This window comes from Drosophila simulans, chromosome X (genome assembly GCF_016746395.2).
Source record: "Drosophila simulans strain w501 chromosome X, Prin_Dsim_3.1, whole genome shotgun sequence".
Taxonomy (NCBI): Eukaryota; Metazoa; Arthropoda; class Insecta; order Diptera; family Drosophilidae; genus Drosophila; species Drosophila simulans.
In genome coordinates, this window is record NC_052525.2 from 6114994 (window position 1) to 6139147 (window position 24154).

The 24154-nt window shown below is 45.9% G+C and overlaps 7 protein-coding genes across 23 annotated transcripts in view; 4 read left to right on the forward strand and 3 right to left on the reverse strand.

Moving 5' to 3' along the window:
• The window catches only part of LOC6725283, a 55972-nt gene extending 49089 nt beyond the window's left edge, over window positions 1-6883 (reverse strand). Inside the window, exon 1 of the mRNA XM_016172908.3 lies at window positions 6231-6883. The gene's annotated coding sequence lies outside the window, so the exon portion shown is untranslated. The remainder of the gene's footprint in view (window positions 1-6230) is intronic.
• A 36-nt stretch (window positions 6884-6919) lies between these two features.
• Window positions 6920-8754, forward strand: LOC27206386 (suppressor protein SRP40). The gene is made up of 2 exons (XM_016173521.2): window positions 6920-7291; window positions 7363-8754. Exons 1-2 carry the CDS (start codon window positions 7187-7189, stop codon window positions 8227-8229), a joined length of 972 nt encoding a protein of 323 aa, XP_016038306.1. The 5' UTR covers window positions 6920-7186; the 3' UTR covers window positions 8230-8754.
• On the reverse strand, window positions 8599-10388 carry LOC27209170. Its single transcript, XM_016184656.3, has 2 exons — window positions 10230-10388; window positions 8599-10161 (listed from the first exon to the last, which is right to left on the reverse strand). Exons 1-2 carry the CDS (start codon window positions 10319-10321, stop codon window positions 8865-8867), a joined length of 1389 nt encoding a protein of 462 aa, XP_016038307.1. The 5' UTR covers window positions 10322-10388; the 3' UTR covers window positions 8599-8864.
• Window positions 10389-11379: 991 nt separating this feature from the next.
• Window positions 11380-13247, forward strand: LOC6725287 (alanine--glyoxylate aminotransferase). The gene is made up of 3 exons (XM_002106272.3): window positions 11380-11775; window positions 12085-12947; window positions 13016-13247. The coding sequence occupies exons 1-3, from the start codon at window positions 11626-11628 to the stop codon at window positions 13185-13187; spliced, it is 1185 nt and encodes a 394-aa protein (XP_002106308.2). The 5' UTR covers window positions 11380-11625; the 3' UTR covers window positions 13188-13247.
• Window positions 13248-13531: 284 nt separating this feature from the next.
• LOC6725288 (60S ribosomal protein L7a) lies at window positions 13532-15783 on the reverse strand. Its single transcript, XM_016172907.3, has 6 exons — window positions 15700-15783; window positions 15594-15631; window positions 14971-15026; window positions 14780-14903; window positions 14303-14673; window positions 13532-13949 (listed from the first exon to the last, which is right to left on the reverse strand). The coding sequence occupies exons 3-6, from the start codon at window positions 14983-14985 to the stop codon at window positions 13644-13646; spliced, it is 816 nt and encodes a 271-aa protein (XP_016038308.1). The 5' UTR covers window positions 14986-15026; window positions 15594-15631; window positions 15700-15783; the 3' UTR covers window positions 13532-13643.
• Window positions 15784-16407: 624 nt separating this feature from the next.
• On the forward strand, window positions 16408-20988 carry LOC6725290 (protein deltex). The gene is made up of 4 exons (XM_039297557.2): window positions 16408-17366; window positions 17977-19248; window positions 19312-19454; window positions 19522-20988. The coding sequence occupies exons 1-4, from the start codon at window positions 16878-16880 to the stop codon at window positions 19820-19822; spliced, it is 2205 nt and encodes a 734-aa protein (XP_039153491.1). The 5' UTR covers window positions 16408-16877; the 3' UTR covers window positions 19823-20988.
• Window positions 20989-23335: 2347 nt separating this feature from the next.
• Window positions 23336-24154, forward strand: part of LOC6725292 (uncharacterized protein DDB_G0284459) — a 39450-nt gene continuing 38631 nt past the window's right edge. For 4 of the 17 annotated variants that reach the window (XM_016173535.3, XM_016173524.3, XM_016173531.3 and 1 more), the window contains exon 1: window positions 23351-23831. The gene's annotated coding sequence lies outside the window, so the exon portion shown is untranslated. Of the gene's footprint in view, window positions 23832-24154 lie in introns of all 17 variants that reach the window. The other 13 variants (XR_005544656.2, XR_006542078.1, XR_001599840.3 and 10 more) reach the window with 11 other exon arrangements.

Genomic DNA, 24154 nt, shown 5'->3' on the forward strand with positions numbered 1-24154 from the left:
AAACGTGCCCACGCGGGGCCAAATGAAAAGTTTTCAATAAGCTAAACACTTCAAGCTGCCAGACAGAAGTATTTCAGACAGACAGACAAAAAGACAGAGCGACACTTCGACTTTAGACGCTAATGAATTCGAGCGTGGCGCATAAAAATGCAGCACAGTTTTTTGGCCAAAAAAAAACAAAAAAAAAAGTAGAGACAGGCAGGCAGAGACAGAGAGCGAGCTGCAACTGGAAACTATGCATTTAATTGATTTCGAGTGTGCCTTAAGCAAATAGAACGAGTCCTTTTAGGATGTTCAAATGGTTCAAGGCAAATGCACACACACACACACACCCACACGCACACACTCAAACGAATGAGATCGTTGAGCGTCTTATGAAAATGTTTGCCTGACATTTGAGCTCCGGCAAACTATTTCGTGCTGCTCCCGCCAACCCAAATTGTTATGTGAGCTTAACTTAATTAGAAAAGGCTATAAAAACCCAAGTGGCATGTCCTGGAACGATGGAACAAGAGCTATTTAGATTTTATTACTTATTTCATTCCATAGGCTAATGATTGAGCTGAGCAAATGAATGGCAAAGGATATGAGCAGGAAACGATAAAAGAACTAAAACCGCAAGAAAACAGTGGAATTTCGTTGAATAAAAAATCAATTCACTATCCACTTTAAATAGGCGAATATTTTAGTTAAGTACTCGGATTCAATGGGCATCAGCTCTGGAAGCTCATTCACATTGTCTAACTTCAATCCATTTCATCGGCGCCACGCAATTGCATCTCATTGGTTGCTATGCAAATAGCCATGCATTTAAATTAATCATACGCACTGTGTGCACGTCTGTGTTTGTGCAAAATAGGTACCGGTTAACGGCAGCCATGATTGTGTGCGTTAAGTTAAGGTTGTGCATGTGCAATTTGCAAGATTGCTTTGCCTGTGAAAACGGATGATCTGCATTCAATATCCCGAGGAGCCATCAAAAGGCAACGCTCAAGTGCCCAAGCACAGAGAGAAAATCTGTGACCTTTGTAACGAAAGTTATAAGCAACAACAAAATCTATATATGAAACATAGATCATGATTAAATAAGAACGTTTTCGAAATGGCTTAACTTAAGTGAAAACTGGCTTTTAATCTTAGACTAACCACAGCCATTAGTCCTTTTCTCCTGTGCACAGTGTTTGTAAGTTGGAAAAAATAAGGTTAAGAAATCGCTTGATACGCACACACATGCAAGTGGCGCCCTTACCTTAATTTATGTGCACACTTTCAGTTTGAGCAGCACTGAAAATGTGTAAATGTGTCCCGCTTTCGAAATATGCGTGAGTGTTTGTGTGTGTGTGTGCCTGTGTTTGTGTTTTTGCTGGTGTTTGTGTATATAAATCAGCCCGGGAAGAGGAAGTGCTTAGCTTAGCTTAGCTAAGCAAACTAGTTCCAGTCCGGCACACAACACCAACAATCGGAATCAAACTGAAACAAGCAAGTTTTCTAGCCCGCAGCCAGCAATATTGGTTGAAGCAAACAGTGACCCACACTGTGAGAAAAAAGCAGCGTATATACTATTTATGATCTTTAGCATATAGTAAGTATCATATAACATCGAAGCATGAGAGCAGAGCAACTTACATCGTACAAGTTTTTAGTGTCTAGTTTGCCATTAATCAACAAGTAGTTATATTTATTATCGCGAGTGTACGCCTTGTCACATTTCGTTAGCCGTTTATAATGGCCAACATTTGTGTCAGTTCTTCTATAAATTCACGTTTAATACGCATTCATAATTATGATGTGGGTATTCATGGCAAGCCAGCGGCCATTTTGGCATTTCGATAAATGGCCCCACCTATTTATGGGGATAATTAAAAAGGAGGATTTTCGCCGAGGCATTTAATTCCGGGCTTCGTTTTCATTTCTTCATCTACTCTCCTTGCCATTTTCGTGCAGTGTTTTTTGGGGTGCAAGGGGTTAAGCGGGAAGATAATCCAGAGACAAGACCCAGATCAGGCTATCTGCCATCCACTTAGGAACCTACCCACCTCCCCCCTTGGCACTTCTTGGCCCGCTTTTCTTCGCTTTTAGCTGGTTTTCTTGGGGAGGAGTGGGGAGGGAAACGGCAGCAGTCGCCTTAACAAGCAGCTGGGCCTGACAACTGTTTGTTGCCCGATATTATTTCCAGCAGTTTTAGTCGCTTGTCGTGTGCAGGGCTATTACCATTAGTTGTTGCTGTTCTTGCTGCCACTTGACACTAAACGAAAATGAAACTGAAAATTGTTTGGACGAGCCGCAGGCGGCGACAGCCGTAAAACACAAGTAAACACGAAAGGAAAGACGATTGGCCAGGCTAAGCCGAAACCTGAATGTCCTTCAAGGACGAGACTCATGAGGATTTGGTATGGTCGTGGGCCATAATCATAATAATGTACCCGTGCCCCGAAAAACAACTCAAACTTTGCGACACACATCTGGGGCTTATAATTTGGATTATGTTCTCTGGGGGTTTCGAAAACAAAAGTGCACACAAAAGCCAATTGATGAAGGTAAACAACAAAGAAGTTTTCCTGCATTTTTTTTAATGGTCTCTATATATGATCCGTACCAAAAAAAAAGGAGTTTTACCGCAAGGTAAACACGCCGTAACCATTAAAAGTTCAACCTTTTGTTGTTTAGTTTTCATAGGAGACCAACGAAAAGGATAACTCCATCTTGTTTTTTAATAAATTAACTATCAGAGTTTCATAAGATGAACGCATTTTAACGACTTCAGTGACTTGAATTAAAAAGACAGGGCAATTCATCGAAATTAAACAACGTATAAAAGTCAAATTAATTTATTAAACAATCAAGTTCAATGAAAACTTTGAGCTGCATCATTTGTACATTGCCTCCCGGCGCATGGAGTTCATTTTTAATGTGTAAAATAGTATGATCCCCGTTGTTTTTCCCCCGAGTCCTGCCACAGTGCATATGCTCCGTTGTCCTGGGAAAATTGTTGTGGCAAGGCAGTTGGGGAATGTTTACAGTTTCGCAGCCACTTGAAAAAGTTCTCCACTGCCACTCCCCCGACATTTCGGCGACCGCCCCTTTTTCTCTCATGGCTTTTACTTGGCCAGGTTATTTATAGCTGTCGCTCGTTTGTTGTACGTATTTTTTAATAAGTTGTTTTTGCCTGTCGCTCGGTTTATATTTTGCATAAATTATGTCAGCCAGTCAGCCAGCCACCCACTCAACCCACTCCCGATTTCTCCCACTTTCTACCGCTTTCTCGCAGCGACAACACTTTAAAGTTTTAATGGCTCTCTGCCTAGGTTTCAGTGTATGTGCATGTTTGTTTGTTTGCCTGCTTGTGTTTTATTAATGAGCTGCGCCAAATTAAGTTTAATATGTGTGAGTTATCTGTGTGTTTGTTTGCCAGTTCGCATATTTAAATGTTGCACGTTGTCTGTCCCTTTCGCTCCTTAAGCCCCTCTTTCTTCTATACACGCAAAACAATAGTTGTCGTATATAAATCAAACATTCATACGAGGTGCAATGTGACCTTGTCTCAAATTGAGTACCGTGGTGTGACCATCCAGCATGCAGATATGTATACACCTGTAACTTACTGTGTATAGAGTGTCGCCAATTTCCAATGACATTTTCCCACCGTGTAGCATCTGTCATCTCTCTCCTTCTGCCACTGTCCATCTCTGTTTGACATTTATCATTTATAATTGTTTTGACTATGGCAAAGGGACTTCCGAGTCCGAGAATCTGTGACCGAAAACAGGCGGGAGGCGGTGGGAGAGGGCGGGGCGTGGGTGGTGGGTGGTGGGTTAAAGGGATTCATGTAACGGTTTTCTTTGTGCATGCATATATTTTGACATTTTGACATGCATTAAATCAGTCAAGCGTAAGCCACTTTGAGCTCCTTCTTTGACTCTGCGGTGCACGCTCAGCTGCTCTAGTCCCGTCCCTTTCCTTTGAACTCGTTCCCTCTTGCTCTACCGCATAAGAGTCCTCTCTATCGCACACACACTCTCTATCCGTTCATCCATCCATCTATCCATCTCCATCTTCATCTGGGTCTTTTCGGGGCGCCAAGTTTTGGTGGCAAGGCAAAAACCGCTGCCATGTATTTAAATGCGCACTTAAATTTTGAATGCAACTTGAGAGTTTTGAGTGCCACTGAATGACACGATATTGCACACATATATAGGTATATATCCTATATACTATTAACGATGTCGAACTGCCGGAGGGTCATTCACACAAGTAATGGCAACCGGCGGCAAGGATTACGCTCCACTTTATTCGACTTTGATCTTATGGAGCTCGATCCGGTTTGATTTGCCCCCATCTTATCCACCTTGCACTTTTGAGTTCGGTTTGTGATGAATGCAAAGGAAATTTGTGCCCACAGCGAAATATTTTGATTGTGGCATTAAGCAATAGTACATCTACTTAACTTGGCGATGATTTATTATGCATTTTAAGTGATTTTGCTTTAAATGCGTTACCATGGCCTTCGGTCACACTGCTGTCACGCATCTCTCGCTTTAAATTAGCTTACTTTAACCTTGGCTTAGAATTGGTATCAGAAATCTTTGAATATATCATAAACAAAACACTTAAATTTATGATTAGGTTTGGCACAAGCATTTCAAGGCCAGTCTAGTCTGCAGAGATAAAAATCCCAATCCTTGTAATTTACGTTTTGAGAATTGATCTCCTAGGCCAATTTCCTTGCTTTATCTGGCCTTTGGCTCCAGAGATTTACCATCTATATCTGCAGATCTTGTGCTCCTGGACACTCCCCATCCATCGCGAGCAGAAATTTATGGCTCCTCCCGACAGACGCAGAGATTTGGCGCTGGGAGCAACAAACAGTTTACGGAAATTTATGTGGCCAGAAATTTGCACATGTTAATTGCTACAAAGCAGGGGGATGGCTGCCTGAATGGGTGGAATGGGTGCACTTCCATTGCCACTGCCACTGCTACTACCACTAGCACGACACCAACGGTAGCCAAGGCCGATAGCCGCCGTTGACGCCGAAAATGCTGCGAGTCCAGAATTTATGGATAAATTATCGAATTTATTTATTTTCGCCTCGTTGGTGTACGTTTCTCGGTTGTGTTTACTTTCAGATTTCTTTTAAATTTAGCTGCAACAATTTTTCATAATTTTGCCGCTGGCATAAATCAGCGATGGCGAAGACGGACGGACGTGGCAGAGTGGGGCACAACCATGTTTCTAGTCATTTGTTTTGGGCAACAGTTTTGCAGTCACCGCACGCAGGCGAAAGCGACACAGTTTTCCATCTGCCTGCCCCTACCCCCCCTTTCCTTTTAGCCCCTAGCTTTTATTATTTTTTCCTGCCAACAAAAGCAGGCAGGGACCCAGAAGAAAATGTGGCCACTAGGCGGGGCGGGGTGCGGCGTGTGCGGGTGATTTTAGGGGGTGGCGCTTGGGGTCCACTTGGAAAAAAAAAAACAAAATCAAAACGGGTACTCTTAATGTTTTAAGTGCAGGAGTTGAAATATTAATATTTTTAGCTGATGCTTTCAATTTATAAGGATTAAACCAATCCTCTCTCGTCTCTAACCAACTAGGTCATACTAATGAAAAATATAAAGCTAAAGCTCCTTGGCAGGCATGGTCACACTGCTCTTCGAATACGGAAATGCAGCCATTAGATGCATTCATTCTCCAGCTTTTCTTGCAGTGTGCAGTCTGAGCGTAAGCGAGAATGAGCGACGATGTCTGGCACAATTACGCCAGCAACAACAAGTGCAACAACGGGCAGCATCCTCAGCAGTACAAAAACAACAATAAGGCATAACGAATAACGAATAACGCAAACCCCCGACGGTCGTCGTTCCCGTTGTCGGTTATTACCGTTACTCTTTGGCGTCTTTAATTAAGGCGTGGGCAGCGGGCGAGGCAAAAATTTTAATTTGTTTGTAATTAATACGCCGAGGTTTTGGTCGCCTAGGCGATGAATGCATTGCAATGTATATTGGTCGACAATAAAACAGTCGCACCGTACGGAATGTGATACTCGAATGAATTAACTGCCGACACTTTAAATGGCCCAAACTTAACTATGCAATCGTTTCGATTCAGTTTTCTTTTAATTAACTGTAATCACATTCGTTTTAAACGATTGCAGTGTGCATAGTTCATAGTTTATAGTTTATAATTTTCTAGCACTTTTAATTTAATTTATATATAATAAACTCTCCACTCACCTGATGCTGGCCTCTAAAATGCTTACGAATTGCCAACTGTTGCCAACGCTTATCCCCACTTTTGATAGGCGGGATCACAACAAGGATAATCACAACAATCGCTCGACCAATTCAGTTAGTGCCACAATCCACGATTAACGGTATGCGATCTGAGCCGTTATAAATATCTAACGGCATTATGTAGCACACGATATATTTTTGAGAGGAAACCGCTAACCGCTAATGTTGTTGTTGTCGCTTCTGCTGCTGCTGCTGCCTATTTTGGCCATCGGGCAAAAACTGGCGGCGACGCCGCGTGCACGTGGTTTTGGCCTCTGTTTGGGCCATGGCGAAAACTGGGTCCTTCACGCAAGCGGGCAATTGAACTGGCTTGCTTACGCACGGACTTGTTTAACTTCGGCACTCAAAAGCACTTGCAAAAAACAAAAACAAACTGCGTAGTTAACAACACAGTCGGCGCAGCGAACTACGCCAATTGGCTGGATAGAATAACTGTTAAACGTTTCGCGAGTCGTCTCTCCAAGTTCTCTTTGTTTTATGGCGCCCTTTCATCCGCGGATCAACCGTAAAGCTTCGAATTTGGTAAACAACTAAGCCGTGCTGGCGCGCAGTGTGACCAGCTCTCGTTCGGGCGACGGTATTTCCGTGCCAGTGTTACCCCTGCTATCAAACCATGGCCTATCGGTGCGTGTCCCGGCTAAGCGCCTAGCCGCACTACCGCATGGTATGTTCGAAACGCGATCTCATGGCCGCACTAAAACGCGATTTACTTCAACTCGCGTTTCATTTTTACCCCATTGTTGTTGGTTTCGTTGTTGTTGTTGTTGTGCATATATCAATTAATGGTGCGCGAGGCAAAATAATAATCAGTCAGTGGACAAGCCCGCCCAACGCCAGAGCCCCTGCCCCAGACCGCCGAACGCCGCAAAGGATTTACCGGCAGCGCAGCGGCAACCATGAACTTCCCACTGGCGAGCGTCAACAAGGATACGCTGCGGGCAGCCTGCAAGAAATGCGGCTACGCCGGTCACCTGACCTACCAATGCCGCAATTTTCTCAAGGTAAGCGCACCAATCGCATAGACCGCATGTTTACGTTGCTTTTATCCGCCGCTATCCGCTTTCCCGAACAGGTTGACCCCAACAAGGAGATCCTGCTGGATGTGGAGAGCACCAGCTCGGACTCGGAGCTTGACTACCTCACGCCGCTCACCGAACTGAGGGCCCAGGAGCTGAAGGGTGGCGCTGAGGTGCCGCCGCCACCGGAGCCAGCGGTGCTTCCCGCGGCAGGCAACCGCGACAGGAGCAAGGACAAGGACAAGAGCCGCGACAGGCTCAAGGCGAAGAAGCGGGAAAGCGAGCGGGGAAGAGAAAGGGTGAAGGAGAAAGACAAGGAAAGGGAGAAAGGTAGCCGGAGCAAGGACAAGAAGCGTAGCCACTCCAAGCGCAGCCACAAGCTGACCGAGAAGGCCAAGGACAAGAAGTCGGTGCGGCATAAGAAGCATGTCAAGAAGAGGAGCCGGAAGCACAAAAAGACCACCACCACCAACAACAGCAGCAGCAACAGCAGCAGCGAGCTGGCCAAAACCAAAACAGGCAAGCGACCGAGCAGCGGCAGCACCAACAAGAAGTCAAAACGACGACGATCATCCTCCACCTCCAGCTCGGATTCGTCGTCATCGTCGTCGTCCTCCTCCTCCTCAGCAACCAGCAGCTCATCGTCGTCATCGAGCGATGATTCGAGTGATGACTCCTCCACGTCGAGCGATTCGTCCGAATCCGATTCCAGCGACAACGAGGAGTCCAGCACCAGTGAATCAGATGAGTACGGGCGCAAGAAGAAGCGGCAGGGCAAGTACAAGCGCAAGTCCACGGACACGGCCATGCTGAGGCGCAAGAAGACCAAGGCGAAGCGGAAGCGTCACCGTGCCGGCGGATCCGGTGCTCCGACCGCCGGCAGCAGCTACCTGAGCAGCCTCAGCGACAGCAGCACCTACTGAGAAAGAAACAAGGATCAGCTGGACCAGCCAGAGAATCTAGATGTGGATCTGAATCTGAATCTGGATCAGCATCAGGATGGATACACAGCTGCCTCCCAAAGCACTCGCTCCGCAAACTAGCTCGCTTTCCATTTTAGCCGTATAAGCGTAAAGGAGTAGGACCGCCAGCCCGTCCTTTCCGCTCCTCACTTCCACAAAGAGACTGCCAGTTCCACTTCCAGCTCCAGGCCCCAAACAACTTCCCCATGAACTCTTCCCCCGGATTAAGAGACGCAAACACTGAAACCGTAGACTTGTCCCTTTACCTTAAATTTCAGCACCGATGTGCTGCAAATACAACAAATTAGTTTGTACAAGAGGAAGTCGAAGTTTTTCACAATAGAGAGAGCAAAGCAATGGTTGCTATTAATTATAATCTTCCGCAACACATTTTATATCTCACATTTAGTAATAATAGTTGTAATAGATTAGAAAATCGCTTTGTAAATGAGCCCAATAACATGGCAATCTAATGACTTAAAGATAGCTAATAGTGTCTGGCTTGTATTTGTGGATATGTTACGCGACCTAACAAACAATTTAATACACTTTTCGATAGTAATACCGAACATACATATGTACGCCTACGTTGGGTACTATAAGCGACCCGAGCTGGAGCTAGAGTCGCCGGACTTCTGAAAGATTCGCAGCGCTTCCTGCAGTGCGGAAATGTGTCGCTGCATTTTGGCAATTTGCCGGGAAGACGTCTCGCAATTGCGACAATCGGCAGGGGAAGCAGCTGTGCTGAAGTCAGAATTATGCTGCTGGCTGGCCAACAGCAGCTGGGCATTCTGCGCCTTGAGCTCGCCATTCTGGACCAGTAGCTCCTCGCAAAGGGCGCACGCCGAGCAGCGCAGATCCTCCAGCGCCTGTTCGCGCGCCTTGAGGTTGCGCATTAGCGCTCGATTCTCCCGCTTGAAGTTGAGCAGCTTCTGCTCCAGCTCCAGCATCTCGTCCTCGCTGTCGCGTTCCAGCAGCGGATCACTGGGCTTCTCGGGCGCAACACTCGTCTGGCCGCCCATGCGATTCATGGCCTTCAGAATGGCGTCCATCTTGTGCTCCATCAGCGCACCCGAGGCACGCTGTTCGTCCAGATATTTGTCAAGTGTCGTCACAGCCAGCGGGGAATCGCTGCTCGGTGGAGCAGTGGCCACCGCCAGGGAGCTGGAACTGAGTTTCCTATGAGCATTTGACGAGCCTATGGGTCGCGGCAGTGGCGTTACTATCACATCCTCGTTGGAAGGTGTCCCTGTTTCCCGTTCGGGTTCCTCATCGTCCGCCTTCTCAAGCGTTGGCAACGTCACGCGGGAACGTGGTTGCGGCTGTGGCGGATTAGGCGTCGTCTTTGTGACCGTTGCTTTAGTGCGGGTCTTGGATAAATCCTCGCGCGAAGGCGATGCCGAGCTGGAGGATGAGATCTCGCTGAGATAGTGCTCCACTGGAAGTTTGTTTTTGACCATAAACGTTACGAATTCCTTCTCATCCGGTTCCTTGTCGAATCGCAGGCTCCAGAAGCGCTGCTCGTCATCGTAGAACTGCAGATAGGACTCGCGCAGTATCACCTTGCCGCCACGCGGTGTCAACTGCAGCGTGGTCAGCACCTGGCTCTTACTCCGGTAGACAATCAGCTTGGTGGCCTCCATCTCACCCAGAATCGAGAGGGCCAGGCCAACGCGTCCCACGTTCTCGCTGCTCTGATAGGCATGCACCACCTTGGCAATGGCTGTGTTCCATGCGGCAGGCGGTGAATCACCCGACTCCTGGGTGCTACTCCTGGTCATGGCCTGCGATTTCTTGGATCTGCCTGGCTGATAGCGCAAACTGGATGATTCGTTCGCCAGCGGACGATCGTCGTCCTCGAAGATCTGGCGCAAGTTGCGAGGACCCGATTCACTGGAGTTCATATATTTATATGTATATACTACTTGGCACATCCGAATCCCGTCCAGAAACAGACTCACCTTCGCAGCTTGTCGAAGAAGTCCTGATAGGACTGATCGTTGCCGATTTCCATGCCTATTTTTGCAGTCGCATCGAAAATGTTTAAATACATCAACTATTGTTCAGTTTGTTTTGACTGAAACAGCAAGTGTGACCAAGCGCCAAAACGATGAAAACTTGTTTTCACCGCTAAAACGCTTTTAGGAAAATTATAAAATATTATAGCTAAATATTTATTAAAAATATTTAAGCACAAAAAAAAAAACAAAATAAACATATTTATACATATATATGTATAATATTGTCAACTATAATATAATATATATTCTAATTTTTAACGGCCGTTTCAATATAAGAAATTCAATATAGTAAAACCAAATTGAACTTACTTCTTCATTCGAAACAATGTTTTTTAAAAGTAGTTTGTGCCTAAAAATATTGAATAATCAATCATAACTTAAACAAACACTTAAACTTTATAGTCACGACCTGCTAATTTGACTGCTTATCACTTTCCTGAATCAATGTTTTTGTTTTTATTTCGATTCCAATTTCACCACCAGCGAAATGGTAATAAATATTTTCGGCCACTTGATTCGACATTTGTATTATTGGCGGTTGACCTCCTGGTCACGATGTGTTTTCCACTCCGAATCGCGAATGGAAAAACTGGCGGGTTGGCCCCTGCTATCAACCCATTTGATTGTTGTCAGTGGGCTGAGATTTCGAGAGAATTAAGATCTAGATGCTAGATCTTGATCTCTGCTCTCGGCAGATGCTTCCAGCATCGGAAAAGAAGTTGCTACACTACGTATACGCACCCACAGCCAAGGTTCGTCTTGCTGAATTCGCTGGATTCGTATTTCACAATAGACATTGGTCCGCCAACCTTACCAAGGCCATTCAAAGAATCAGCAGCAGCACACTGCAAAGAAAAAATGGTAGTTCTTGCAGATTAACAATGAAATTAATTAGGCAATAAGTCATATACATATATGTATTATTTCTTAAATATCTTGTCTTAAAACTTAATATGATTTTTCGACCCATCAAATGGCAATCTTAAGTTATTATTCCAAATTTCGTTCTGTGCCGCCAACGACGCAGTTGCTCTCGATCTTGATGCCTTGATAAGCGGGAGAGCGCATCATTTACCACTTGTTCAAGTGCGTTCATCGGCGAAATTGCGGCGATAAGCTGCGATCCGGAGCGCTATAAAGTGGCCAGCAGCCCGGCAAGCGTTTCAGTCCGATCTTGGCCAGCCACCGAGAGACAGCCCATAAACACCAACACCCATTACCAACACAGCACCGAACAGTAACACCCATTCCACCTGGCACAGCGGATTAGACAGCAGAAGGCGATAAGGCAGTCGTAAACACAGAGATCTGGTTACGTAAACAGGGAACAAAGACCATGGAGGTACCACCGCCACTTGTACTCAAGCGACCGCTCTATGTGCCCAGCAAGACGCTGATGGGGCCCGGACCCTCCAACTGCTCCCATCGCGTCCTGGAGGCCATGAGCAATCCGGTGCTGGGTCACATGCATCCCGAGTGCCTGCAGGTACATATCTTCTTAATACTACAAAAGTGCACGCAATATTCAGTTCAATACTCGAATTGTATCGAAAAGTTAAGCCCGAATCCCTACACTCATGGGCCGCACTGTACCTTATCTGAACGAAGTGAAACATTGAGATACATTTGCTGAGCTGGGTCAGAGATCTGTGGGCTAGCAGTCGAGTGAAACCAGCACATCTCTTATACTTTATAGCAATCTAATATTACTGATCCCCCCATGGATTGAGCTATTCCCACTGGGCATGGGCTAATCCTCGACATGTTTGTATATTAATCTCTGGTATATCTGCAGATCATGGACGAGGTGAAGGAGGGCATCAAGTACATCTTCCAGACCCTCAACGATGCCACCATGTGCATCAGCGGTGCCGGCCACTCGGGCATGGAGGCCGCTCTGTGCAATCTGATCGAGGATGGCGACGTGGTGCTCATGGGCATCACTGGCGTCTGGGGTCATCGGGCCGGGGATATGGCCCGTCGCTATGGCGCCGAAGTTCACTACGTGGAGGCGAGTTTCGGCCGGGCACTCTCGCACGAGGAGATCACATTCGCCTTCGAGGCGCATCGCCCCAAGGTGTTCTTCATTGCCCAGGGTGACTCCTCCACCGGCATTATCCAGCAGAATATCCGTGAGCTGGGCGAACTGTGCCGCAAGTACGATTGCTTCCTCATCGTGGACACGGTAGCTTCGCTCGGCGGCACCGAGTTCCTCATGGACGAGTGGAAGGTGGATGTGGCGTACACGGGTTCGCAGAAATCCCTTGGTGGTCCCGCCGGTCTTACGCCCATTTCGTTCAGCAAGCGTGCTTTAACCCGCATCCGCAAGCGAAAGACCAAGCCGAAGGTTTACTACTTCGACATCCTGCTGATTGGTCAGTACTGGGGTTGCTATGGCACTCCGCGGATCTATCACCACACCATATCCTCCACCCTGCTCTACGGATTGCGTGAGGCACTGGCCCACTTTTGCGCCGTCGGCCTGAAGGCGGTGGTGCGTCGCCACCAGGAGTGCTCCAAGCGTCTGCAGCTGGGCATCGAGGAGCTGGGTCTGGAGATGTTCGTGTCGCGCGAGGACGAGCGTCTGCCCACGGTGAACACGATTAAGGTGCCCTTCGGCGTCGACTGGAAAAAGGTGGCCGAGTACGCCATGCGCAAGTGAGTATTGTAGTACAGGACTCGAAATCCTCATTAGAGATCCGTATTGAATCCTTTCTTTTTGGCAGGTACAGCGTTGAGGTTAGCGGCGGTCTGGGTCCCACGGTGGAGCACGTCTTCCGTATCGGTTTGATGGGCGAGAACGCCACCGTGGAGCGCGTGGACATGGTGCTCAGCATCCTGAACGAGGCCATCCAGAGCAGCAAGCTGGGGATCAAGACGGATCTCTCGAAAATCTAACAAATCGTTGCCCTGCTCCTATCACTAGTTATAAAATAAAAACAAATATGGAAAACTAAATGTACGTTATGTCTTTTGATTGCTTAAGTGTTTGAAACATATGGCATGCCATCTAGAGAGGAATGGGACAAAGAAGCGGAAGTTGGCCAAATTCAAGATAGAAGAGTTCTCATCCCACTGGCACCACTTCCCGATCCAATTGCTGGGCTATTGGCGGAAAACAAAGTGCGTGATGGGCATGGATACATCTTAGATTTATTAAATCCAAGCCGACGCCAAATCATCGACTCATCCAAAAGCACTCTCACAGGCACTTAGATTTAAAAAAAAAAAAACAAAAAAAATTGTACACTTAAAAGTTTATTAGTTATCAAATTCAGTGAGCATGGCCCAACTAATTTCATCCATGTGTACTTAAAAGTCTCCACCATCGGACCGGACCGGCTTCAGATTGAATTAACCCTGCTTCTGGGCAAGCTCGCGTGCCTTGGCGCGCTCCAGCTTGGAGATGCGGGCCAGACTCTTGGAGCCAAGGATGCCACCGCCCCAGTGGCGACGGATCTCCTCGTGGCGCTCGTTGAAGTTGGTCTTCACAGCCTCCAGGACCTTGCCGAAGTTGGCCTTGTCGTTGTTATCGACGGTGGTCAGGGCGAGGGTGGTGCAGGTCTTGCGGCGCACCAGGCGACCCAGACGAGCCTTGCCCTTCACAATGCAGTAGGGCACGCCCATCTTGCGGCAGAGGGCGGGCAGGAAGAGCACCAGCTGGAATGGAAATGAACGCGTTAATCAATTGTCGGCTAGGAAAACCACGTGGTTGTGCGCATTAATGCCATCAAGTTGCCCTCAATTCTTAAAATGTAAACTTTATCTTTGGTTTAGCCTTTAACTAATCCAAAGATTAAGCAATCCTCTTATCAAAGAACTAAGGCGTCAGGAGTCAAATTTCTACATGGCAGCGACCCACTCCGCCGGAGCAGGATGACCTGTCAGCCGCCGGAAGCGAGAAGCCTTGAGTTGAAGAAATTTTTTCATCATTGCAACGTGATTGAAAACCATGGGTAATTGCAAGTTGGCAAGGCACGAGTGGATGTGCAAGCTTTCAGAACTAAACTCACCTCCAGAGGATCAACATCGTGGGCAATGACCACCAGTTGGGCCTTCTTCTGCTCGATCAGCTTGGTGACCGTGTTGGTACCGGCGGACACATAGCTGGGCTTCTTCTTGGGCTCCACATCCTTGCCCTTGGCCTTAGCCTCGGCGATCTTCTTCAGGCGCAGCTTCTTGGCCAGCGGCGACTCGGGGCGGTACTTCTCCAGCAGCTTGAACAGCTTCACGGCGGTGGTCTTGTCCAGAGTCTGGCTGAACTGGTGGATTGGTGGTGGGACCTTCAGGCGCTTCTGGAGCACAGCCTTTTGACGCTGCACCCGGATGTATTTGGGCCAGCGAACGAAACGGGACAGATCGCGCTTGGGCTGCACATTCTGGCCTGCAAAGTGAGAGGATATATATTATATCAAATTGAGCAAATATGTTCGGAATTCCGCTGGAATATTCATATATACATATATGTATGTATATATATGTGCACTTACCGATTCCGAAGTTCTTGGGACGCTTCTCGAACAGCTGGTTAACAACCTTCTTGACCACGGGCTTCTTGACAGCCAGAGGAGCGGGAGCCACCTTCTTGGTCACTGGCTTCTTCTTTGGCCTGGGCTGTAATCGCAATGAAACACTCATTAAGTTAATTATAGTTAACAACAAATTTATGCCGATAACTCACCTTCTTGACAACCATTTTCAAGCGGTTTTAAAGTTTGCTACCGAAATAAGCAGTTGCTAAAACAGAATCAGCACATTAATACGATTTTAACTTTGGTAAAGTTAATAAGAAAACACGCAAAACTTCAGCGACCAGCAAAACACGTGCATGAAATATGTAAGTACGAAAAAAAACCATGTTGCTTGCGTGTGTGTGTGTGTGTGCGTGATAAATGGGTGTAAACAACACACGTTTTTCGCAGATTTTCTAAATAAATCTACTTCGTTTTCATTAAATTGAAGTAATATTACTTTCGTTTTGGTAATTTTAAAGTTTTTAGGTTTCTTTATCAACACTTCAACACTCACACACACATACACCTGCCCCAACACATGCACAAAAACATGCCGCAACGCACATTTTTGTTCAAATGCGTTGGAATTTGGCAAATTCACTACAAAAAAAAGGTTTTCGGAGTACATTATGTACTTCACGTGTTGTTTACACTTTGTTCTTTCAAGTGGCACATTTTGATACGGCTTTGGTAGCCCACAGAAAAAAAAATTATACAAAAAATATGGTTTTGCACACATTTTCGCCGGCCGCGTAGTTTTTGGGTGAATTTCTGGAATTGTGGGCTTTACCTGTGATAAGCACGACCACGAACGTATCGAAATACTCGCTGCAAGTAAATAAAAGATTGGTTTTTAGCACAAAATTCAGGACTGCTCGCTAGGCACATGCACTCACCGGAAACGTGGAACGAAAAAGAAAGGAAGTGGCAGTTCCAGTGTTGGAAATCGAGTAGATTCGAGGTGACCGTTCCACATTTACACCGAAAAGACAAAAGAGACTGCGAATACCGACTTACCGAGGTGTGAAGGCGTGCTTATTCTTAGCAGAGACTCACTCCAATTATTTTTTTATATATATTAATGTACATCAGACATGTTAAAAAACAATGTTATTTAAGCGGAAGTTTTTCGAATAGGCCAACGCTTGAAAATGAGCCAAGGCGTTGCTCAGGATACCATTCGTTTACTTAAAAAATAATATTTGTAGCATTCCATCTTATCTAGGACACACACCAGGAATTTGATCGTTACAGCAAAGACATGCTCCAATTACGAATTTTTTAAAAGTGACCAAGTTGAGTTACCAAAAAAGAAGAAAAAGAAATACTAAATAGAAGGAAGGAGACAGTGCTGGAAGTCGCGTCGCTTAAACCTACCAAACTATACAAAAATTGTTGAAATTAGTATTAATCACATTTCAAGTTCTTAGTTTTTTTTTCATTTCAATATAGAATTGAATTACACATTTATAAATTGATTAATAAACTAACTAAACATAGTATCTATTTATAGTTAAGTGCAAGGAAAGAAAATAAAGAACATTAAACATTCAGCTAGATCTAGCTAGAAACCAGTTATGCCATCCCTGAAACTACCGAATCCAACTGGTGGCTGCATAATATGCATATGCAGTGCGGTATTTTCACCCGGCCTTATTTAGCCATTTTCCGCTGTTGTCTCTCATTAAATCGCTGCCCAAAAAAAAATTTCTCGCCTGCGCTTGCGCTAAATGCTAGAAAAACCGTTTTAACCATCAAACGCGAATTCTTGAGCCGCGCCTAAACGAAACCGAGTGACTTAAGAACCAGAACGAAAACTCCGGGAAAATGGAAGCCAGCGAAAATCAGGGCTAACTAACGCAGGCAGCGGGGCCACCATTTTTAATTTCTTTGTTTATTTTGTGCCCATCTTCGCGAGCGAGCGAGACAGCGCGACAGCAACAGCAAGAGAGAGCGAGAGAGAGTGAGTGAGTGAGAGCGATCGACTGAAGAGAGCGCAGGAGGAGTTGGATATGGAAATGGGCATGGATATGGCAATGGGCTCACTCCAGGGATAACGGATCAAGTGCAAGCAATGGCCAGCAGCGCCGGAAGTGCGGCATCCGGATCCGTTGTTCCGGGCGGCGGAGGTAGCGCCGCCTCCAGTTGTGCCACCATGGCCCTGTCCACCGCCGGATCCGGTGGACCGCCCGTGAACCACGCCCACGCCGTCTGCGTGTGGGAGTTCGAGTCGCGCGGCAAGTGGCTGCCCTATTCGCCGGCGGTGTCGCAGCACCTGGAACGCGCCCACGCCAAGAAACTGACGCGCGTCATGCTGAGCGATGCGGATCCCAGCCTGGAGCAGTACTACGTCAACGTGCGCACCATGACCCAGGAATCGGAGGCGGAAACGGCCGGCTCCGGCCTGCTGACCATCGGCGTTCGGCGCATGTTCTACGCACCCAGCTCGCCGGCGGGCAAGGGAACCAAGTGGGAGTGGTCGGGCGGCAGTGCCGATAGCAACAACGACTGGCGGCCGTACAACATGCACGTCCAGTGCATCATCGAGGACGCCTGGGCGAGGGTGAGTGTCGGGCAGCATCGAACTATTTCCCATTGGCAGTCTAGTTGGAATTTTGAGTTGCTCAAGAATATTTGATCAGGAGAATATATGGGTAATCTTTAAAGAGTGTGGTTTTACCTCTGATGCTAAAGAATTCGCGACGGATGCACAAGTCTGTGAAGTGTCCATAGATAGTTAAATAGTACATATTGTCCAAGTTCCACAGTTCACATCTCAGCCAAAAAACGTAGTAGATCAAAAAAGTGCACATTTTTGAATTTCTGAAGCTCAGACAAATAAATGTGCATTTAAGTTTACTAACTAAAATAAAATTAATTTTTTTTTCAAAATTTCCATTTTTGCAACATCAAAATTGGACAAAAAAATTCAAAAAAAAATTTTATTTTTTACCTTTGTAAAAGTTTGAATGCAGAAACTTTCTGCCTTGAAAATAAAGACTAGAAAAATCATTCGCACTTAAATCGCTGGAGTTTTGGCTGAATTATGGTAATATGATCAAATTTTAGGGCCATATAAATGTATCTTTTAGATGCCATTCTTCCTGCACTAAAATTCCAATTGCAACTGCATATTCTAGCTTCAAACTTAACCTATTCCTACTCCCTTGCAGGGCGAACAAACCTTGGACCTGTGCAACACCCACATCGGCCTGCCCTACACCATTAACTTTTGCAATCTCACCCAGCTGCGCCAACCTAGCGGACCCATGCGCAGCATCCGGCGTACCCAGCAGGCGCCGTATCCCTTGGTGAAGCTAACGCCGCAGCAGGCCAACCAACTCAAGTCGAATTCCGCCAGCGTGAGCAGCCAGTACAACACTCTGCCCAAACTGGGCGACACCAAGAGCCTGCACAGAGTGCCCATGACCCGGCAGCAGCACCCACTGCCCACCAGCCATCAAGTGCAGCAGCAGCAGCATCAGCACCAGCATCAGCAACAGCATCAACAGCAGCAACATCATCACCAGCATCAGCAACAGCAGCAACACCAGATGCAGCACCATCAGATCCATCATCAGACGGCGCCCAGGAAGCCGCCTAAGAAGCACAGCGAGATCTCCACCACCAATCTACGCCAGATACTCAACAACCTAAACATCTTCAGCAGCAGCACCAAGCACCAATCGAACATGGCGACGGCGACCAGTGCCAGTTCGTCCTCCTCATCGGCCTCGCTGCACCATGCCAACCATCTGTCGCATGCCCACTTCTCGCACGCCAAGAACATGCTGACTGCCTCGATGAACAGTCATCATAGTCGCTGCTCGGAGGGATCCCTGCAGTCGCAAAGGAGCAGCCGGATGGGCTCGCATCGCTCGAGATCGCGGACGCGGACCTCGGACACGGACACGAACAGTGTGAAATCGCATCGGCGGAGACCCAGTGTGGACACCGTGTCCACTTACCTCAGCCACGAGAGCAAGGAGAGCCTGCGCAGCAGGAACTTCGCCATTTCGGTCAATGACCTGCTGGACTGCTCGCTTGGCAGCGACGAGGTTTTTGTGCCCTCGCTGCCGCCATCGTCGCTGGGCGAAAGGGCGCCGGTGCCGCCGCCATTGCCACTGCATCCGCGACAGCAACAGCAGCAGCAACAACAGCAGCAACAGCTGCAGATGCAACAGCAGCAACAGGCGCAGCAGCAGCAGCAGCAATCAATCGCCGGTTCGATTGTGGGCGTGGACCCGGCCAGCGATATGATATCGCGTTTTGTCAAGGTGGTGGAGCCACCGCTGTGGCCCAATGCCCAGCCCTGTCCCATGTGCATGGAGGAGCTGGTGCACTCCGCCCAGAATCCGGCCATATCGCTGAGTCGCTGCCAGCATCTCATGCATTTGCAGTGCCTCAATGGGATGATCATTGCCCAGCAAAACGAAATGAACAAGGTGAGCAGACGATAGCGATGTCAATTAGAAAGAGTAAGAGTTAATAAAATTCCATTCCCCTAGAACCTCTTCATCGAGTGCCCTGTTTGCGGCATCGTTTACGGCGAGAAGGTGGGCAATCAGCCCATTGGCAGCATGTCGTGGAGCATTATCAGCAAGAATCTGCCAGGACACGAGGGTCAGAACACCATACAGATTGTCTACGAGTAAGTGTGAATGTGCATGTGGCCACTGAGCCATCACTTATAATCCCTCTTTTCTTTTGCATGCCAGCATTGCATCGGGCCTGCAGACGGAGGAGCATCCTCATCCGGGTCGTGCCTTCTTCGCCGTGGGATTCCCGCGGATCTGCTACTTGCCGGACTGCCCGCTGGGGCGAAAGGTGCTGCGCTTCCTCAAGATCGCCTTCGATCGTCGGCTGCTATTCTCGATCGGACGATCGGTGACCACCGGACGCGAGGATGTGGTGATCTGGAACAGTGTGGATCACAAGACGCAGTTCAATATGTTTCCGGACCCCACCTATCTGCAGCGAACCATGCAGCAGCTGGTGCACCTGGGCGTGACGGATTAAGGATGAGGTCGCTGTCCCCAGTAGAACCACCAACCAATCAACCAACCACCCACCCACCGAAGTCCCCTCGATCATTCTCTTCCATTCGTCGTTAAGTTACTTTCTACATAATCTCAGTGTGTGTGCAATCCTCGTTTACTATGATATATTTTTTTTATAGATATATTGTAATAGCGTTCGAGCTGCTCGAACCCTAAACAACAGCAAACCACAATTGCAATTGTAGCTTCCTTTCCGCTCTTCCAATTCGTATTTGTACGCACTTACCCAATAAGTTGGCGTACATCATATGTATTAGCTAGTTAGTTAGTTAGTTGTAGCTGTAGTTCCCAAGAGAATCTTGACCCAAGACACCTACTAGTATTAGGCATTATCCTGATTCTTGATTCCTGATTCGATTCAAGCCAAGCCAAGCCACGCCATTCGAGTGTAAGCTGTGCCAAAATCGTAGCGCTCCCGTTTATAGGATATGTATATTGTTGATATAGCTAGCTATAACCATTGCCCATCTCTCCATCTCTCTCGGTTTCGAATTCGTCTCTATCATCAGATCCGTGTGGATTTTCTTTATATATCGCTATAGGATTAATAGTATTTTGGGAGAGGACTGGAGATGGGTAAATTCGATAGACTTGTCTCACTTGTCTTGGCCATTTAATCTCTTTCATTCAGCGAATTTGATGTGATTTTAATTTGAATTATTCATTATTAAACGGAGCATTTAGGAAGCATAGTTGTAACTCAGCCAGATATTCCATTACGCATATACATTATACATACATAAACATATTTTAACATAACCCATAACCATACGACATAACAATAATTTTTTTTTATCGAATCCCTTGCATACATTTGATGAATTGTTGCTTTCATATTGATATCATCGAGCATCGAACGAACTATCGTATACATCGCCAATATATAGCCTATATAGCATATAATATGTAGAGATCGTACGGACAGCTAGCGGCTTCTGTCCGCGCCACCATATTTGATATGATATGATATGATTTTACTAAGTTGTATTTAGCACTGATTAGTTATTAGAGTTCATTGCGAATATTCCACAACAAATTCCACACGATTTATGTATGCATATTACGCATACATAATACAGTACATTTATATATAGTTCAAATAAAGTAACTTCATTCATGTTCAAATTAAGTTTTTCTTTTGGGACTTATTCACTCATGTTTTAGGGAAATCTTTCTTTTGGGACTTATTCACTCATGTTTTAAGAAAATCTTTCTTTTGGGACTTATTCACTCATGCTTAAAGGAATTCTTTCTTTTGGGACTTTTTTACTTATTTTCAAATGAAATCTTTCTTTTGGGACTTTTTCATTTGTGTTCAACTGAAACCGTTCTTCAGAAACTTTTACATGCACATTCTAATGAAATCTTTTCTTTAGGCTTTTTATGTTATATTATTCACTCAATTGTGCCATGCTGCTTGTAAACTAATTACCAGCACAAGCTTAAATTCCAATTAGGTGCTCTATGGCATTGTTGCATTGTTGCCAGTTTCTTACCAATGCGGTGCAATTCAAATCAATCAGTTGACATTTTTGGGACTTCCAAGGTTTAGCTGTTTTCAGTTTTCGGTTTTCGTTTTCAGTCTACGCCGCCGTGAATCACTTAAAATAAATTAATAAAAGACAAAAAATCAGATGCATTTTTTTTTTTTTTTTTTGTCATTGTGCAGTGCAACGGAGTGCATTGAGTGCGTGATGTGTTGGTGATGTTGGAAATGTTGGTGATGTTGGCGATGCTGGTGAAGTTGCTCCGGGCCATTTAAGGCGCAGCGGCAACAAGTTGAAGACGTGTTGTCGTTGTCGCCGTGTCGCCTCTTCAACTGCCTACGTGCTGACGTCAGGCAGGCGCAAGGACAGTGTCCAAAAGTGGCCAATATAACGTGGCCCAGAGCGGCTTTCACTGCTCCTCCAAGGGCGGACATCATTCGGTCGCAGCTGTTCCTGTTGCACGTCGTTAGTTTGGCATTAGCAGCATTTGGCCAAATCTACGATGTGAAAGGATCCAGCAGCAACTGAAAATTTGTTGATTTCTCTGGCTTTTGGCCTGTTCCATGACAATGGGCGTGTATTTTGGGATCATCAGATATTGGGAACTTGATATATTATTAAATGGATATAACCTTTTTTTAAGCTTGAGCACTTTGGTAGCCTAAAAATAGATGCCTCTCCTGCTGATGCGGCTGTTTTCCTTGTGCCAGTTGCATAAGCAAATGTTTTCCTAGAATTTACAGCATTTCATGCAATCTTTATGCGATTTTATGCGACTGACAATGATCGCTGATCGTTGACATTCAACGCACGCAACACGACAACGCGGCAGACAGAGAGCGATATATGCGAAGCGTGCGCCGTGGAAAGAGAGAGGTGACAACAAGTGCGTATTGATGATGAGATCGCTAATAAGGTGGTTTTGGCCAAAATAAAAAAGCCTGCTCCACTGACCCTGTGACATTCGCCTTTTTGTTTAATTTTTTTTTTTTTTGTCCTCAGCCTCGTCCTGACCATTTTCATTTTTTGTGACAGACACTAGCGATAAGGCCATTCGAACTGGTCCTCTTTTCCATTTCTACATCTACAATATCCGTCTAGAAGAAAACGCCTTTAATCCTCATTCTAACATCAGATATCTCAACTGAAATATATGGTACACACACAGATTTCATAGTAAAAAGAGCTATTATATTGGCTCATAACCCAAAACCCACTTAAGTTTTAAGTTGCACCAATGCAAATTGTATAACATGATAAAAAAGATTCCAATTCGCACGAGAAATTCGTATTGGATTGCCATGGCAAAGTCTCATAAGAAAAATATGCAAAGGGTTTGGCAGGCATTGACTTTGTTCCTGTTTATGTTCTTGTCTCTTTCTTTGTGTTCTTGTTCCTGTCTTTCCACTATACTCGCATATACCCCTCCCATTTGCACACCCAGTGGTCATTAGTCATGCAAATGAGCTGGGATTATCAAGTTCTGTCGCTCTCTCGCTCGCTCTCACTTTCCTTATCGCTCAGGATCAGCTGACTCTGAGAGATATGCATGTTGCATGCACTCGCAAAAATAGTTAGCACGCAGTGCAGCTCAGGAAATGGAGACTTCCGACCTGAAGGTAACTTCTTTGTTTTTTCAATACGCACTCGTATCCCAAATTTCATATCAATCAGATGGTGTTTATATAATCACAGCTAGTATCAAGTTAAGATCATCTACAATTTGCGTATCTAGAACGCCACAAAGTATGCTATGCTTGCTGCAAGCCACATGAAGTAGTCTCAGTTTCAGAGTTCTCAAGCCCTTTTCTCTGGACATATGTATGTACATATACTTCCTAGTTGTGGTCATGTTTTTCCCCAAGTGTAGAGAGCGTTGCAGTGGCAGTGGCGTCGACGCCGGCGTTTTGGGCGGCCGAGAGAGCCCGCGCCTAAATGCGGCAACAACAGCGGCTTGCAATCAGTCAAGAGCCTCCGCTCGTGCCAACCGCATCATTCGCCACGCCCCTCAGCCCTCCGCCTCCTTTGGCTTGCCGCACAAACCCTACTTCAAAACTCACTCGCTGTTGCATTCGAAAAATAGAAAAAAAAAACGTTTTTTAAAGTGTTTACGCGTTTCATTTTTTTTTGACTGTTTTGTTGCAGGACACTGCACTTCGTGTTTTGTTTTTTGGTGAAATAATTAGTATTTGTTTTAAGTTGAAACCCGACTCCTTCGAGTTATTAGTCGCGTGTGACAGCAGCAACATCCAGCAAATAAACCGCAAATCAATCAAACAATCGGCAGAGTTGAAATAAAACAAAAAGAGAAGCAGCCGCAACTTGATCTTTCCGTAAATTAAACTATTTACTGTTTAAATATTTGCCAAGTACACAAAAATACATACGTTGCTGCGCGTTGTTGCGTCGTCTAAAGTTACAGAAGCCTTCAAGTCGACGTCTTTCTCTGATAATAAGCTCAAAAAACAGCAGCAGCAACAGGTGGGTACAATTGCACAGGTACTACAGATATGTAAGCTATATATACATATATATCTAATTATATATATAGATATATATATATTGGGCGGAAGATTGACTACAATGTTGGGGGAGGAATTCTAACAGTTTTGTGGTAATTTCTGCGGTTTTCCTGCTGCTTGGCGCCACCTAGCGGCGAATACTATGCTCATGAGGCACTGATTAAAAAAGGGTTTAGAGTTTAAACGTATTAAACAGTAATAAAAAGAAACTCTAAGATGTTTCGTTTATTTTTTGTGCAATACAGTAACATGCATCATATCATGTATTTTATTGCCTTGCTT

Bases quoted from the DNA above. Each gene is read 5' to 3' on its own strand.
- LOC6725290 (XM_039297557.2), top strand. From the start codon at position 16,878: ATGGCCAGCAGCGCCGGAAGTGCGGCATCCGGATCCGTTGTTCCGGGC. The intron at 17,367-17,976 runs GTGAGTGTCGGG...ACTCCCTTGCAG, and splicing joins TCGAGGACGCCTGGGCGAGG to GGCGAACAAACCTTGGACCT. The intron at 19,455-19,521 runs GTAAGTGTGAAT...TTTGCATGCCAG, and splicing joins ACCATACAGATTGTCTACGA to CATTGCATCGGGCCTGCAGA.
- LOC6725288 (XM_016172907.3), bottom strand. The intron at 14,674-14,779 runs GTAAGTGCACAT...CTCACTTTGCAG, and splicing joins TCCCAAGAACTTCGGAATCG to GCCAGAATGTGCAGCCCAAG. The intron at 13,950-14,302 runs GTGAGTTTAGTT...TTTCCATTCCAG, and splicing joins ACGATGTTGATCCTCTGGAG to CTGGTGCTCTTCCTGCCCGC.
- LOC27206386 (XM_016173521.2), top strand. From the start codon at position 7,187: ATGAACTTCCCACTGGCGAGCGTCAACAAGGATACGCTGCGGGCAGCC. The intron at 7,292-7,362 runs GTAAGCGCACCA...TTTCCCGAACAG, and splicing joins AATGCCGCAATTTTCTCAAG to GTTGACCCCAACAAGGAGAT.
- LOC6725287 (XM_002106272.3), top strand. From the start codon at position 11,626: ATGGAGGTACCACCGCCACTTGTACTCAAGCGACCGCTCTATGTGCCC. The intron at 11,776-12,084 runs GTACATATCTTC...GTATATCTGCAG, and splicing joins TGCATCCCGAGTGCCTGCAG to ATCATGGACGAGGTGAAGGA. The intron at 12,948-13,015 runs GTGAGTATTGTA...TCTTTTTGGCAG, and splicing joins GCCGAGTACGCCATGCGCAA to GTACAGCGTTGAGGTTAGCG.
- LOC27209170 (XM_016184656.3), bottom strand. From the start codon at position 10,321: ATGTATTTAAACATTTTCGATGCGACTGCAAAAATAGGCATGGAAATC. The intron at 10,162-10,229 runs GTGAGTCTGTTT...TATGAACTCCAG, and splicing joins TTCTTCGACAAGCTGCGAAG to TGAATCGGGTCCTCGCAACT.